Below are 14,497 nucleotides of genomic sequence, written 5' to 3' on the forward strand. Positions count from 1 at the left end.
TTTGGATCTTCTCAGTCGTCTCCTGGATTACGTCTGGTCCAAGTAGTCGACGATCACCAGTCTCTTCCCAACAGATAGGGGATCTACATCGCCTCCCATATAGGGCTTCATAAGGTGCCATGCCAATGCTAGAATGAAAGCTATTATTGTAGGCGAACTCTACTAGCGGCAAATGCGTAGCCCAATTGCCTCCAAAATCTAAGGTGCAAGCTATCAGCATGTCCTCCAGGGTCTGTATCGTTCTCTCAGATTGTCCATCAGTTTGAGGATGTGCTGAAGTGCTGAACTTCAGTTTAGTCCCCAAAGCTTGATGTTGGCTCTTCCAAAATCTTGAGGTGAAACGGGGGTCTCGATCTGATACAATGGATATGGGAATCTAGTGGAGCTTCACGATCTCTTCAATGTATAAACTGGTCAACTTTTCCATGGTATGCGACATCTTGTAGGGTATGAAGTGCGCTGACTTGGTCAGGCGGTCAACTACCACCCATATGGCATCCTCTCCTTTTGTTGATCGGGGTAGTCCAGTAACAAAATCCATGGTGATGTGATCCCATTTCCATTCTGGAATGGGCAAAGGTTGTAATAGTCCTGATGGTTTCTGATGTTCAATCTTCACCTGTTGGCATGTTAAACATTTTGATACAAATTCAGCTATCTCCTCCTTCATGCGGTTCCACCAGAAGTTTTGTCGGAGGTTCTGATACATCTTGGTGCTACCCGGATGAAGAGCATATAGGGTCTGGTGAGCTTCTCTTAATATCTGATCCTTAAGCTCCCCATCATTGGGTACACAAAGGCGATTACCCATCTTTAAAACACCATCTTGAATCTTAAAGTCTGAATATTTTCCTTGTTCCACCTTCTTCCTTATCTCACATAGCTCCTTGTCTTCCTTCTGTCGCTCCTTGATTTGGTCCAACAGAGTAGGTTGTAGGCTTATCTGACAAATCTTCATTCCAGAAGAATACTTTCTAACTTCAATCTCCATTCTCTCAAGCTCCTTACTTAACTCGGCTTGTTTAGTTAGCAAACAAGCTGATGCAATATGATTCTTCCGACTGAGAGCATCTGCTACTACATTCGCTTTACCTGGATGGTAAAGAATATTTACATCGTAGTCTTTCAGCAATTCCAACCACCTTCTTTGCCTCATGTTAATCTCCTTCTGAGTAAATATATACTTTAGGCTCTTGTGATCTGTATAAATATCACATGATACCCCATATAGATAGTGTCTCCATATCTTCAGGGCAAAAATCACAGCAGCCAATTCCAGATCATGAGTGGGGTAATTCTTCTCATGAGGTCTCAATTGCCTGGAGGCATAAGCCACTACCTTCTCATTCTGCATTAGAACACAACCTAAACCTCTGGAAGATGCATCACTATATATCACAAACTTATCTGAACTCGTAGGGATAGTGAGGATGGGAGCAGTTACCAACCGTTTCTTCAACTCCTGAAAATGCTCTTCGCATTTCTCACTCCAATTATACTTGACATTCTTACGAGTCAAATAAGTTAAAGGGGCTGCTAATTGGGAAAAGTCTTTAACAAATCTTCTATAATATCCTGCTAGTCCCAAAAAGCTACGAATCTCAGTCACTGAGGTGGGATGCGGCCAGTTCACGACAGCTTCAACCTTTGCTGGATCCACGGATATCCCATCTCTTGTGATCACATGTCCTAAAAACATCACCTTTTCTAGCCAGAATTCACACTTCTTAAACTTTGCGTATAGCTGTTGCTCTCTTAGGATTTGCAATACAATCTTCAAATGTTCTTCATGTTCTTGGTAACTCTTAGAATAGATCAATATGTCATCAATGAAAACCACCACAAATTGATCCAAATATTGTTTGAATATCCGATTCATCAGATCCATGAATGCGGCCGGCGCATTAGTCAGTCCAAAAGGCATCACTAAAAATTCATAGTGACCGTAGCGAGTCCTGAATGCTGTTTTTGCTACGTCCTCAGGCTTAATCTTTAACTGATGGTACCCTGACCTTAAATCAATTTTGGAAAAATATTGAGCTCCTTGAAGCTGATCAAATAGATCATCTATCCTTGGGAGTGGATACTTATTCTTAATGGTCAATTTATTCAACTCTCTGTAATCTATACAGAGTCTCATACTCCCATCTTTCTTTTTCACAAATAAGACTGGTGCTCCCCATGGAGACACGCTGGGTCTAATGAATCCTTTATCCAATAACTCTTGAAGTTGTTCCTTTAGTTCCTTCATCTCAACTGGCGCCAATCTATAAGGGGCTTTAGATATAGGAGTGGTCCCTGGGACCAAGTCTATGGCAAACTCTATCTCCCGATCTGGAGGCAATCCTGGCAAATCTTCTGGAAAGACATCCGGGTAATCTCTTACAACAAGTATATCTGAAAGCTTTTTCTCATTCAATTGGTCACTTATCACACAAGCTAAATATCCACTACAACCTTGCCTCAACAATTTATTAGCCTTCATAAATGAGATTAGGTGCGTGAGTGGTCTTCTACTTTCCCCTTGGAAAACAAAACTCGCCTCCGCTTGTGGTTTAAACTTTATCAGTTTTCTCAAACAGTCTATAGTTGCATGATGAGATGCTAACCAATCCATTCCTAGGATAACATCAAAATCTGACATGTCTAGGCATACAAGGTCTGCATTCATGACATGATCACTCACTAAAACTCCACAATTCTCATAAACATATGTTGCTAGGAGACTACCACCCATAGGTGTGGACACAATTATCTCACTACTTAATAGTGTCGGTGAATTGGGAAAATTCCTAGCAAAGTGAGGTGATACAAAAGAGTGTGTAGATCCAGGGTCGAAAAGTGCATGAGCGGTGAATGAACATATGGGAACTGTACCTTCCACCACAGATGGTGATGCTTGTGCATCCTTCCTTGTCAGGGCAAAAACTCTTCCTTGGTTCCTTTGGTTCTGCTGCACACTCTGGTTGGACTGAGCCTTCCGCTGGGGAGCATTTGATTGCTGTGAGGCATTAGCTCGAGCCGCGTGATCTCCTCTTGGTGCTCGCTCTGTTATTGCTTGATTCCTCAAGGTTGGACAATCTCTCTTGAAGTGCCCAGGTTGACCACACTCGAAACATGCACGGTTTAAGTTTGCAATATCCAGAGTGATGATTGCCACATCTAGGGCAGGCTGCTGACTTATTTGGCTGATTTGCTCGATCACGACGAAAGGGAAATTTTGCTGTCGCTGACCTCCCGGGCTGATTCGATGCTGACTTATCGGTTGTGGGACCTCCTTCTGTTCGTGGGCGTTTAACTGAACTCTGCTTCTTATTGCGGATCTCCTGATACTCCAGCTAGTCTTTCTCAATTTCAAATGCAGTCTCCACCAGTTCTGCGTAGTTCCTGATTCTGAGGGCCACTAGTTTCCCTCTGATATTTCCCCTGAGTCCCCTTTGAAACTTCTTAGCCTTATCTGATTCTTCAGCGATCAAATGTGGAGCAAACCTTGATAGTTGAGTAAACTTAGCCTCATACTCTTGGACCGTCATGTTATTTTGTTGCAAACCTTGAAATTCAATAGCCCACTGATCCCTAACACTCTCCGGGATATATTTCTTATTCATAAGCTCCACAAATCTATCCCAATCAATCTGTCTCTGGGCAGCCCTTTCTAATCTTAAGGTTGCCCTCCACCAATGTTCAGCTTCCCCTCTGAACATAAAGGCGGCAAATGACACCTTTTGCTCCTCTGCACAATTTAAGACTGTAAAAATCTTCTTCATTTGTAAAATCCAATCCTCCTCATCCAGGTCAAGCTCTCATCCAAGTGGAATTCCCTCTTGGAACTCATCAAGTAGGGGCTATTGTGCTACCTCAAATTCCCACTCCATAGGCATCTCCACTGGATCCTCATCCTCCATAGGGTTCTCCTCAGGTTCCTCCTCCTCGGGATCCTCCTCCATGGGGTCCTCCTCCTCGGGGTCTAGGTATTTCAATGTAGGGCTCTTAAGGTGTCAACCTGTGCTCTGATACCACTGTGTGACGCCCCTCCTCTGGGAGGTACATAAAAATTTGAGCATGACCTATCTGTAATAAGAAGGGTCGACCTGCTAAATCTTTATGCACATCACAACATAGATATACTGAAGGGCGAAAAATAAAGCAGTAGAGATGCATATGCAATACCCAAGATCACGAGGTTGACAGCAGAGTCCATTGAATACCAAAATAGAAGAGAACTAAAGGGTAATACAAAATATTACAATAATAGCAGTGGCTACAACATTAATACATGTTTTATAAGTCAAAGGTACTACAAAAGTGAACATAAATTAACCCCTATTAAGATTTTCCTCTGGAGCTAATCTTCAAATTCAGGGTCTGCAATGCCCTTATCCTTGCCAGTTGTATGACCTGCGAGTGGATTCAGAAACAATAGGGGTGAGCCTAAGGCCCAATAGGTAACCATAAAAATCTCGGGTACAATCCAAGGGAACGAATGAAAATGATAGACATAGATATCAAACTTGAACAACGGGGTCTCAACATTAAGTTGCCATTCTTATATCGTAATCATTGACCGAAGTGAAATAACATGTAAAGATGAATAATCAAGGTCTAATATTCAGGATTCCAAACTCCCCAATCATGGGATAATCAATAAACCGCGCATGCTTTTATACACCCACCGGTGAGCGTCCTCACACAGGGCATTGTCCCACCGGGACACTATAACATTACCACCCACCGGTGAAGCTTACTTCACACAGGGCATAATCCATGAATATAGACAATCAATCATCAACGAAGAGAGGAATACTATCATTATCAATAGTTGAACCATCGAATCAATTCGAATTGTTGCAATGAAATCATTCAAGGATATCGAAGGTATAAAACTGAAATAAACAACATTAGGATAGCAATGATTAACCAATCAACAACGAGCCCATGCATGAGGTGAATCAAATAGGAATATTATGAAAATGATAAGATATACAATTAGCATGGGAAACTAACTCGCAGGAATTTCAAGAAAGTAATCAATCGAACTCTCAAAGACTTGAGAGGAAACAATGAAAGGTTACCTACCGATTATGTCGGGATCCTCTCGGCCAACGAATGAATCCAAGATTCTCTGTCCTATATATACATGTATACCCACATGAGATTCTAGACACTATGTCTTTTAAAACTTTAACTTAAAACTTATATCATGGTATAAGCTACACCCTAGATGATTGCATCTAATATCTCTAATATGCACAGCAACCTAAGTAGTATACATGCAGCAGATTTAGGTGAATGAATGGTATAACAATCGATGTCTAGAATACATGAAACTAGTCCCAAATGACTCCATTATGAGTCTAATTTCAGAATATAAAACTTTTACATCAATGCATTGTGTATAGTAAGAGTCATGCTCTCAGAAAACTACACCTATCAAAACTGTAGCAGAAAAACAGAGATCATCATTTGGGATGAATAATTTATTTCGGGTACTTAACTATATCCCAAAGAGCTCATACTTGGTATGTAAGTAATATTATGGATTAGCTTCCATGTCCCATGAGTTTCATCAATTTTGCATTTTTAAAATGCATGTTACATGCAAAACAACACAGGGGGGTAGACTGGAATTTCCAGCACATATGCTAGCTATTAGAACTAGGTTTAGGCCTACCAAACGTTATTCAAATTAATTCAAACTCCTATCAACAGAAATATAATTGAGTCTAGTTTTAGAAATAGAAAGAATTTCATGCATGCATGGTATATGTTGAGATATATGCTCTTTACAAAGGACATGACTCAAGCAGACAGTTTCTTACACATGCACTGAGTTAAACCATACTTTTAAACTAGTAAATGATCTCAGAATTAAACAAACAGGGACTCAAATGAAAGCCACGAATATTTAGTTTCTATAACAGAAAGAATTTCAAGCATGCATTGTATATGTTGAGATATATGTTCTTTACAAAGGACATAGCTCAGGCAGACAGTTTCAGACATATGCACTGCGTTAAACCATACTTTTAAACTAGTAAATGATATCAGAATTAAACAAAAAGGGACTCAAATGAAAGCCACGAAAGTCTAGTTTTTATAACAGAAATAATTTCTTCATTTCGATATATACAAAGAAAGTTATGATCTGTTTAGTGGTAGTATATCTTGCTGGAAATTTCGGCGCGAAATTTCTGTTTCAAGATAAATTGACATGCATGCCCTAAAATGTTACATGCAAGACTAAATCCAAATTTTGACATGCATGCCCTAAAATGTTACATGCAAGACTAAATCCAAATTAACTATATAATTCAGTTCTAACATCCTTAATAACAACATGCAACTGAGAGTTTTACCTAGGGTTTTGACTTTGCCCCACTTCCTCCACCAAAGTCCTCAACTACCTTCTTTCTCCACTCCGGGTTTTGACTTTGCCCCACTTCCTCCACCAAAGTCCTCAACTACCTTCTTTCTCCACTCCTTCTTCTTTAATGTTCTTGAGAGATGAAGGCTTTTCGAAATATTTATTTTTTTTCTTTAAGAGGAGAGGTGCTGGAGACATTCAGAGGAGAGGGAGGAGGGTTTTAAGAGATTTTTCTTCTTAAATGGCAAAATGAGAGGTGGAGGGCACATATATACAAGCCCATGTGAAGAGAAATCCTCAATTTGGCCAAAGTTGAGGGGTTTTATGCAAAATTTCCCCCACTAACATGGCTAAACAAATATAATAACTATGTTAATTAGAGAGTTTCACATTAGGTATTTAATGATTTGGTTATCTCTAATCAAGGTTTAAAGCATGGTTAACTTAGGTTTACATGCTAAGTTTGTATGCATGCTATGACTTAGTTAACTAGATCACAATATGAGAATTAGCTAAGTTAAATTCTCATACTAGAAGATTATATGAGATGCAATAAAGAAAAGAATCTACTAATTTATGGATTGGTATCGGTAACAGTATCCGATCAATGAAAGGAAAAAAAAAATTGGAATGTTACATTGTTGATCTTGAATATGTTAGCATTATGGCTCTATCACCTTTAGATAGCCGATATTTGCAGAAAGTCAAGGATTTGCATCCATTCTTTAGTGAATATGGGTTAATCCGTTACCGTGTAATGGTCGAGGTAACTTTCATTAAATTTTCCTGTAAGAATACATATTTAATAAGTGCTTTTTTATTCAAAACCAATGCACAGTTTTAGTCTTACATTATGTTTTTTTTAAGAATAATGGTTTCATATTTAAATGTAGATTGTCAATCATTTCTGTAGCGAATGATAAAGAAATGTTTCTGGTAAAGAATGAAGAAACTGTGGTTGTTGATTAGATATCCTTGTTCGTCTAGCTTACAAATCATAATATGTCTCAGGTATTTAGATAAAAGGTTTAAAGCATTAGTTAGCTCAAAAGGTTTAAAGTTGTGCCTAAAATATTCTGTGAACCGTTGGGATATTTATATTTGATATGCATATCTGACAATAGTACCCCTCTTCTAAAAATTTTCATATGATGTAGTAGCAGTTTCTGTATGAGTCCATCGAACATTGTTTATTTAGGTCATGCTTATTAGTGTGCTTTCTTTTACAATCTGACAAAACGTCCACCCTCTACTTTGATATAGGTAGCAGTCTTCATTAAAACTTGTCATAGTGTAGCCATGTCTTGGGTAATGGAGAAAAAGGTAACTTACAAGTAAAAAAGGTTTACATCTTTCTCCATTACCCATCATGATTTGACAAATCTGGCCACTGTAGTTATATTTTCATGTTGGCTACTTAGTGCAAAGTGCTAATCTGAAGCGATTTATTTTTAGGTAAAATGGTTGCTAAAATTAACAGAAATACCTAAAATCAAGGAGGTTCAATGCTTTAGCGAGAATGGCAGGTCTTATTTAAAAAGTATACTTAGTGGCTTTAGCAAAGCTAATGCTCTGGAAGTGAAAAAGATTGAAAAAGTAACTAACCACGATGTTAAGGCAGTGGAATACTTCTTGACAGAAATGTCAATCCAATGCTGAGATTATTGAGGTGAGTTTTTGATGTCCCTTATTGTGGGTACTCTATGCTTCCTCTTTATATAACTACGACTAACTGTGGTTTCAAAGATTTCATTTGATGCTTAAAATTTGACATCAGATTCTACAAAATTCTTTTTTAGGAACTGGAGTTTTTCCATTTTGCTTGTACATCAGTGGATATAAATAATTTAGCCCATGCATTGGCACTGAAGGAGGCGTTCAACACTGTCATATTTCCTGTGTTGATTGAGCTGTTGAATGCAATATGCAAATTAGCAAAGGAAAATGCTCATATCTCCATGTTGTCTCGCACTCATGAATAGGTATTTTTAGTTCAAGATGAGAGGAAACTCTTGTTATAACGGAATACCAACTTTTTGTTGATTATATGTTATCTACAAAAACTTTAATGCTATATAAGCATAATTGAAAATCTTATATTTCCCTTTTATTTGTGTTTACACATAGAAGGACATAGTTTTTTGTATATATTGATTTAAAAAAAAAGAATTAGAAGTTATTTGACTAAGAAAATGCAGAGAATGCTTCAAGGAAATAGAAAAATTCTTTTTCATTTCCATGAACTAATTTATTTAGCAATCCTAAATTCTTAATGAAAATTATCCCAAATAGAGAAGGGATGCAACCGACAAGAGCACGTTTAGAGAAGGATTAGAGAAGTGGGTGTACTAAAAAAAAACAAAGTACTCTTGGGTTTAAAAAGTTAAACTTAATCTAAGGTGCACATGCTAATATTCCACTAAAAATTTTTCCCTAATGTCCTGGTGGTGGATTTTTTTTTGGTTGAAATAACTCAAAGATTTCTGGATGGTCATTTTAGTGAATTTTTTTATACAAAAGTAAGCTTTTTTCGGGGGGGGGGGGGGGGGGGGGGGAGGGGGTATATATAGAAATAACTAAATAATGATTACATGCTGAAACTCAGGAATTTTCTACATGGGGCTATGTGTAATTACTCGTTTACTAAAGATTATACTGTCTATCTTCGTTCATATATGTTTGCAGGACATGTTCTACATTCCTTTCTTCACGAGTTTTTAGCTTGATGCTATGAAATAAATTGAATGGAACCTTTTCAATCTGAAGGTTAAAAATAATATAATCATGTATTTGTTTCTTATTTAGTCCTACATCAGAAAATGAGTGAGAAGTTAAGTTGCTTAAATAGGTATGCCCAAGACTCAAGTGTAACACGGCTAGTTGATTTTGGCAGTGGGTTGAGCCAAACATGTTACACTTGGTGGATCCCACGATTTGTACTGCACCAATGGGCCCAGCGGCCCAGGGCGTGACAATTTGTATCATAGCAGTTGTGAGTCGGAAGTGTGGAGCTAAGTTCTATGCGGGGCTAAGTGATATATTGCGTGAGTGCTCTGGGAGCCACCTCTAGAGTCCACAAACATAGAGATGCCGGAATGTGCCAATTGTCATGTCATGATGAGGACGGTTCTTATGTAAGGTGGGGTGTTTGTGACACTCCTATTTAGTCCAACATCAGGAAATGAGTGAGAATTTAAGTGGCTTAAATTATTTAAGTGTAACGTCGGTTAGTCGATTTTGGCAGTAGATTGAGCCAAATAACACGTTACACTTGTTGGGTCCCACGGCTTGTACCGCACCAATGGACCCGTCAGGCCGGGGCGTGACATGGCCAATATTAGAAGCGGACATATACTAAGTTGACTGCTCAAAGCATGCAGCTAAAATATCATATTGATAATTTTCATCGTTTTGCTACATGAATAAATGATTTGCTTTTGTAATAGGTTTATGTGGTTTAGTTCTAGTATCTTCTAACACCCTTTGTAGCCTGCTTCACCCACTACTTTGGGAAAGGACATGCAAATTTTGCTTTCAGACTAAGTGAAGTACGGAAGACCTTTACAGAAGTGCAAATATTGGGCAAGTGTGCTGGAGCTGTTGGTTTTTCCCAAATTTTGCTTTCAGACTAAGTGAAGTACGTGACACTGGCATGTTTATTTACTTCTGCTACTTTTCTCTTTGCAAGGTTTTACCTATCTGATTCATTTCAGCTTGATGGATCTTTTTTTGTGTAATTAAGTAGAACATAGACGATTTAGATATGGTTTTTTTTCTTTGTGGATGACTTGGACAGCTTTCTTTAATGGGAGGAGTACTTTATTTACCTATACTTTTTGATACTGCTGCTTGTATTCATTAATCCCTGCTTGAACTAGTTTACTAGTAAACAATCCTCGTGAAGATTTAGCCACTATACAAACTATAAAAGTGTATAACTAATAGAGCCTCAGGATTTTCTTTAATATGAGCTTTGCAATCGACTCAGGTGACTAAAATGTAGGTTTTTTTGCCATTTCATGTCTCAAGAGCTTACAAAAGGTGATTCATATAGTAAGTACATACTATCATGTGCATGCTTGATAATAAGTAGATACACTTGCAGGTTATCTATCTATCTTGGAATTACAGTACCATTATCAATTAGCTTATTCTACACCAACCAGTTAGTGCATAAATAATAATGTTATTGCAGCGCCTGCTAATAATTTTGCTAAGTTTGTGTTGTCTAAAAGGTTAGGTCAATGTGGCGTATGAATGGAATGGCACTTGACTTGCATGCATACTCTCTATCTGAGCCTGTTGCTTGCTTCGTATACAGATTGAGCCGCATGACTATATCGCAAAGCTTTTCAATGAAGTTGTTCAGTTTAATAACATCCTGACTGATCTTGATCGGGACATATGGAGCTATATTTCATTAGGTTATTTTAAGCAGGTAACTTTCTTATGGTTGACCACTATACCCCTAAAATATTAGGACCTAATTTAGCTCCCAAACTTCCAATTTGGAACCAAACGATTTCATGATAATTTTTCATTCCAGATGACCAAGGCTGGGGAGATTGGATCTTCAACTATGCCTCATAAAGTTAATCCCATTGATTTTGAGAATAGTGAGGGCAACTTGTGTTTGGCTAATGCTATTTTATCTGCTAGCTCTCAGCTCAAAATTGCCTATCTCTCGTATGCAGTTGTGTATCATTTACTTTTCCATCTTTATTCATGGTTCTTGAGGAGTACCTAATGTGAAGTTCAGTGCTATATCACAGTTAAAAAAACACGTCTTAGTGTCTTATTTTGGAAAAGTGATACTATACATATTGCATGTGTAATCATTGACAGAGGGATTTGACCGATTCTACTGTTTTGAGGAATTTGGGTATTGGATCTGGGTATTCTCTCTTGGCATACAAAAGTACACTACAAGGAATCCGGAAGCTTCAGGTTAATAGTAAAACCTGTATGAGATGGTTATCACTAGAGAATTAGAAATAAAGCTAGATGTGTTATTAGTAGGAAATGTGCCACTGTCGTCATTTTTTGCTTCATGTATGTTGTTTGTTCAATTCTTGCTTTAACTATTTGGGTTGGGCATATGTTGAATTTGAATTCGTTACTAATGCAAGATGCTAAATTCTGTGAATTACAAGATCATAAAAATGTGGATCCATTTCAAGATGAATTCTTGTCTTGTTGTCAACATAATTTCTATCCAATGTACATCCATCTAATAATATATATGATTTTTCCGATGTTTAAGTTTTTTTCTATATAAGTATTTCTTTTCTAAAATTGTACTAACCATTTCCCTCAAAAATATTGTATGAACTATGTCTTTGCTATCCTTTTCAATTTCCTTTAGATCTATTATTTGGGATCCATAACTATGATATCTGGCATGATTCTTTTGATAAAATTATGTCTGTACATCCGAGTAGTTGATGCAAAGAAAGATATATCTAAAAGTGGCGAAAGCTCCTTTTTTGCTCAATATACTACCGGCGTATAAAGACAATTCCAATATTAACATTTAATTAGGGGTGGCAAATTGGTTGGATTGGGTCGGGTAGGGTCATAGATGACACAACCTGTATATGTGTGACCCGACCTGACCCGTTTAACAAATGAGTCAATGTGATCCGACCCGTTTATTAAACGGGTTACCTGACCCGACCCATATAACCTGAACGACCCTTTTATCAAATCTCAGTTCAATATCGTGGATGCTATATAGATCAAGATGAAATTCTTTTGACTCTTTTGACAATCACAAGTCAAAATATGCAATACCGCTACATAGATTGTACAAGAGATTGACCCTTTTAATAAACAATCCTAATTAAGGATTAGGTTACTGCTTATTCACAGCATTATAAACCACGGTCCCTCCTTTTTGGCCGTCGCCTCACTCCGACGAACCCCCCAATCACTCTGATCCTCGCACGGCATAAAAGTCAAAACCGGACAGAACCTGGGCTTTAGAAAAAAACTAGCGCACTCCCAGGCCGACCTCTGACCCTTCAATCCTACAATGTAGTTCCTCCTCAGATCCAGAGCTCCGCTCTCGACCAGATCCCAGCAGCTCTCCCCCATCGATGTGAAGAAGTTCCTCGACAGCGATAGGTTCTCTAGCTTCCTGCAGCTCGCCCAGTTGCAGAGCACGTTGGGCACCCATTTTGTCCCCTTCTCCGACCTACCCTTATCCTCCTCCGATCTCATCCGTACGAGCAGAATCACAACCGATCTCGACCGTTGAAACGCTGGCTCGCTATCGATGGGGGCCGAGACGTGGCCGACCGCGCCTGAGACGCTGGACCTGGCAGGAAACTAGGGGTCGAAGGAAGAGGAGAGAGAGGAGAAGGAGGAGGATGAAGACGACAAAGATGATCTTCATATTTAGAGTTTGCAACACATTTAGAATTAAACGGGTAGGTATTGCATTACACGGGTCAGCTCGGGTCAACCCTAATTTACCCATCTAATAAACGGGTCAGTTCAAGTTGACCCGTTTATGACCCGACCCATATAACTTGACCCGTACCCAATATAAACGGGTCGGGTCGGGTCGGGTTGATGGGTCGGGTCATAATTTGCCACACCTACATTTAATCAAGTTTATTCTGAAACTAGCCCAAATTAGTTTGAAGTTTAAAGCTCATTATTTTAAAGTAATAATACTTTGATTGGACATTTTTGACAAAGTGCCATCAATATGGCTTATTCCAAATTACATATTTAATAATGACATGACTCATGAAATTACACTGCTTTGTAACTCTCTTCATTTCTTAATTCTTTATTTCTTCTCCAGCATGTGTAGGTAAATAAGTCTCGTCTCAATGAAGACCTGGACCAGGTGTGGGAGGTGCTTGCAGAACCAATACAAACAGTAAGTCCTGACAGTGCACTGCACTTCCCTTTAGACTTTATTATGACTTCTTTTGTATAATTTTTCTTTTTTCTGCTTTTGTTGGTTATATGATGTAATATCAAAGGTCTGCTTGTATGTTGTATTGTTTTTGAAGGTTTTATATAGGACATCTAATTCCACCTCCCCCAGTATTTTGACTATATGTTGGGAAAGATGACAGTCCAAGAGAGGGGTATTTTCACTCGAAAACAAATAGAATATAATTACATTAAGTCTAAATGATGGTCTAGTTACGAACTATTATTCTAGCATTCCTTCTTAAGCTGGAAGAGCATATAGACCTCACATTTTTAGCTAGTTAAATCTAAGCAAAAAATTCCCTTCCCCTTCCTCCCCCCAACCCCCCCTAAAAAAAAGTTAATGTTTTAGGGAAACCGTTATCTATCTGTCTAAATTGACATGTGAAGTGACATTTTGCTCAATATCATTTCATAATGAAGTGACAATCAACCTTTATATCCTTCTTGTTCTCATGAGACTTAGTCTGAACCATTGGCAATATACGGCAGAACCTGATTATTACGATGTTGTTTCCATCAAAAGTAGTTTTCATTATCGTTTCCATTACAACTTTAATCGTTTACAATGAAGTGACAATCAACCCTTCAACCCCGTAACTGTTTATCAACTCTTGTGTGGGGTCTTCGCTTGTGCCGGGAATGTTAATATCTGTGGACGACCGTGGATCAGATTCGGTTGCCGGAAAATTGATAGAGGTCCTACTTCACCATGGAAGTATTCGCTCGAAGCACTAAAATCGACCAAGCAAAATCTGTAGCTCTTCTCGAGATTAAGACTAAACCTAATCTCAAGGAAAGAACGGGGCATACGGGTTTAGATCCTCCGAAAGCCTTCCTCTTTATGCTGAAATTCGTCGGGATCTGATTAACCTTCGCTGAAATTTCGTCCTCCTTGACTCCTCAATCCAGCAACACCTCGCCTTGTTGATAAAATTCTAAATCCATAAAATGGAGGCCTTAAGCTCATATTTATAGTGTTTCAGATGCGGGTATTCGGATGAGAATGAGCGATTTAGCCTTATCTTCAGTTAATAATGTCCTAACCATGTTTGTGAATGATATCAAGTCAGTTAGGAACCACTGGAATAGATAAATCCTGAGAAAATCCATCGAAAACCGTCAAAACGCATTTTCGGGTCAAGCCTACGCGAAACAGCTCGTGCTGACCCGCGCGGCTAT

At 38.5% G+C, this 14,497-nt stretch overlaps 1 protein-coding gene and 1 pseudogene across 1 annotated transcript; one reads left to right on the top strand and one right to left on the bottom strand.

Annotated features, from left to right (window-relative positions):
• On the bottom strand, positions 3,339–3,947 carry LOC109845866. Its single transcript, XM_020415119.1, has 2 exons — positions 3,858–3,947; positions 3,339–3,731 (listed from the first exon to the last, which is right to left on the bottom strand). The coding sequence occupies exons 1-2, from the start codon at positions 3,945–3,947 to the stop codon at positions 3,339–3,341; spliced, it is 483 nt and encodes a 160-aa protein (XP_020270708.1).
• Positions 7,029–14,497, top strand: part of LOC109845867 — a 10,622-nt pseudogene continuing 3,153 nt past the window's right edge.

The sequence above is a fragment of the Asparagus officinalis genome, chromosome 6 (assembly GCF_001876935.1).
Source record: "Asparagus officinalis chromosome 6, Aspof.V1, whole genome shotgun sequence".
In the NCBI taxonomy this organism is placed as follows: Eukaryota; Viridiplantae; Streptophyta; class Magnoliopsida; order Asparagales; family Asparagaceae; genus Asparagus; species Asparagus officinalis.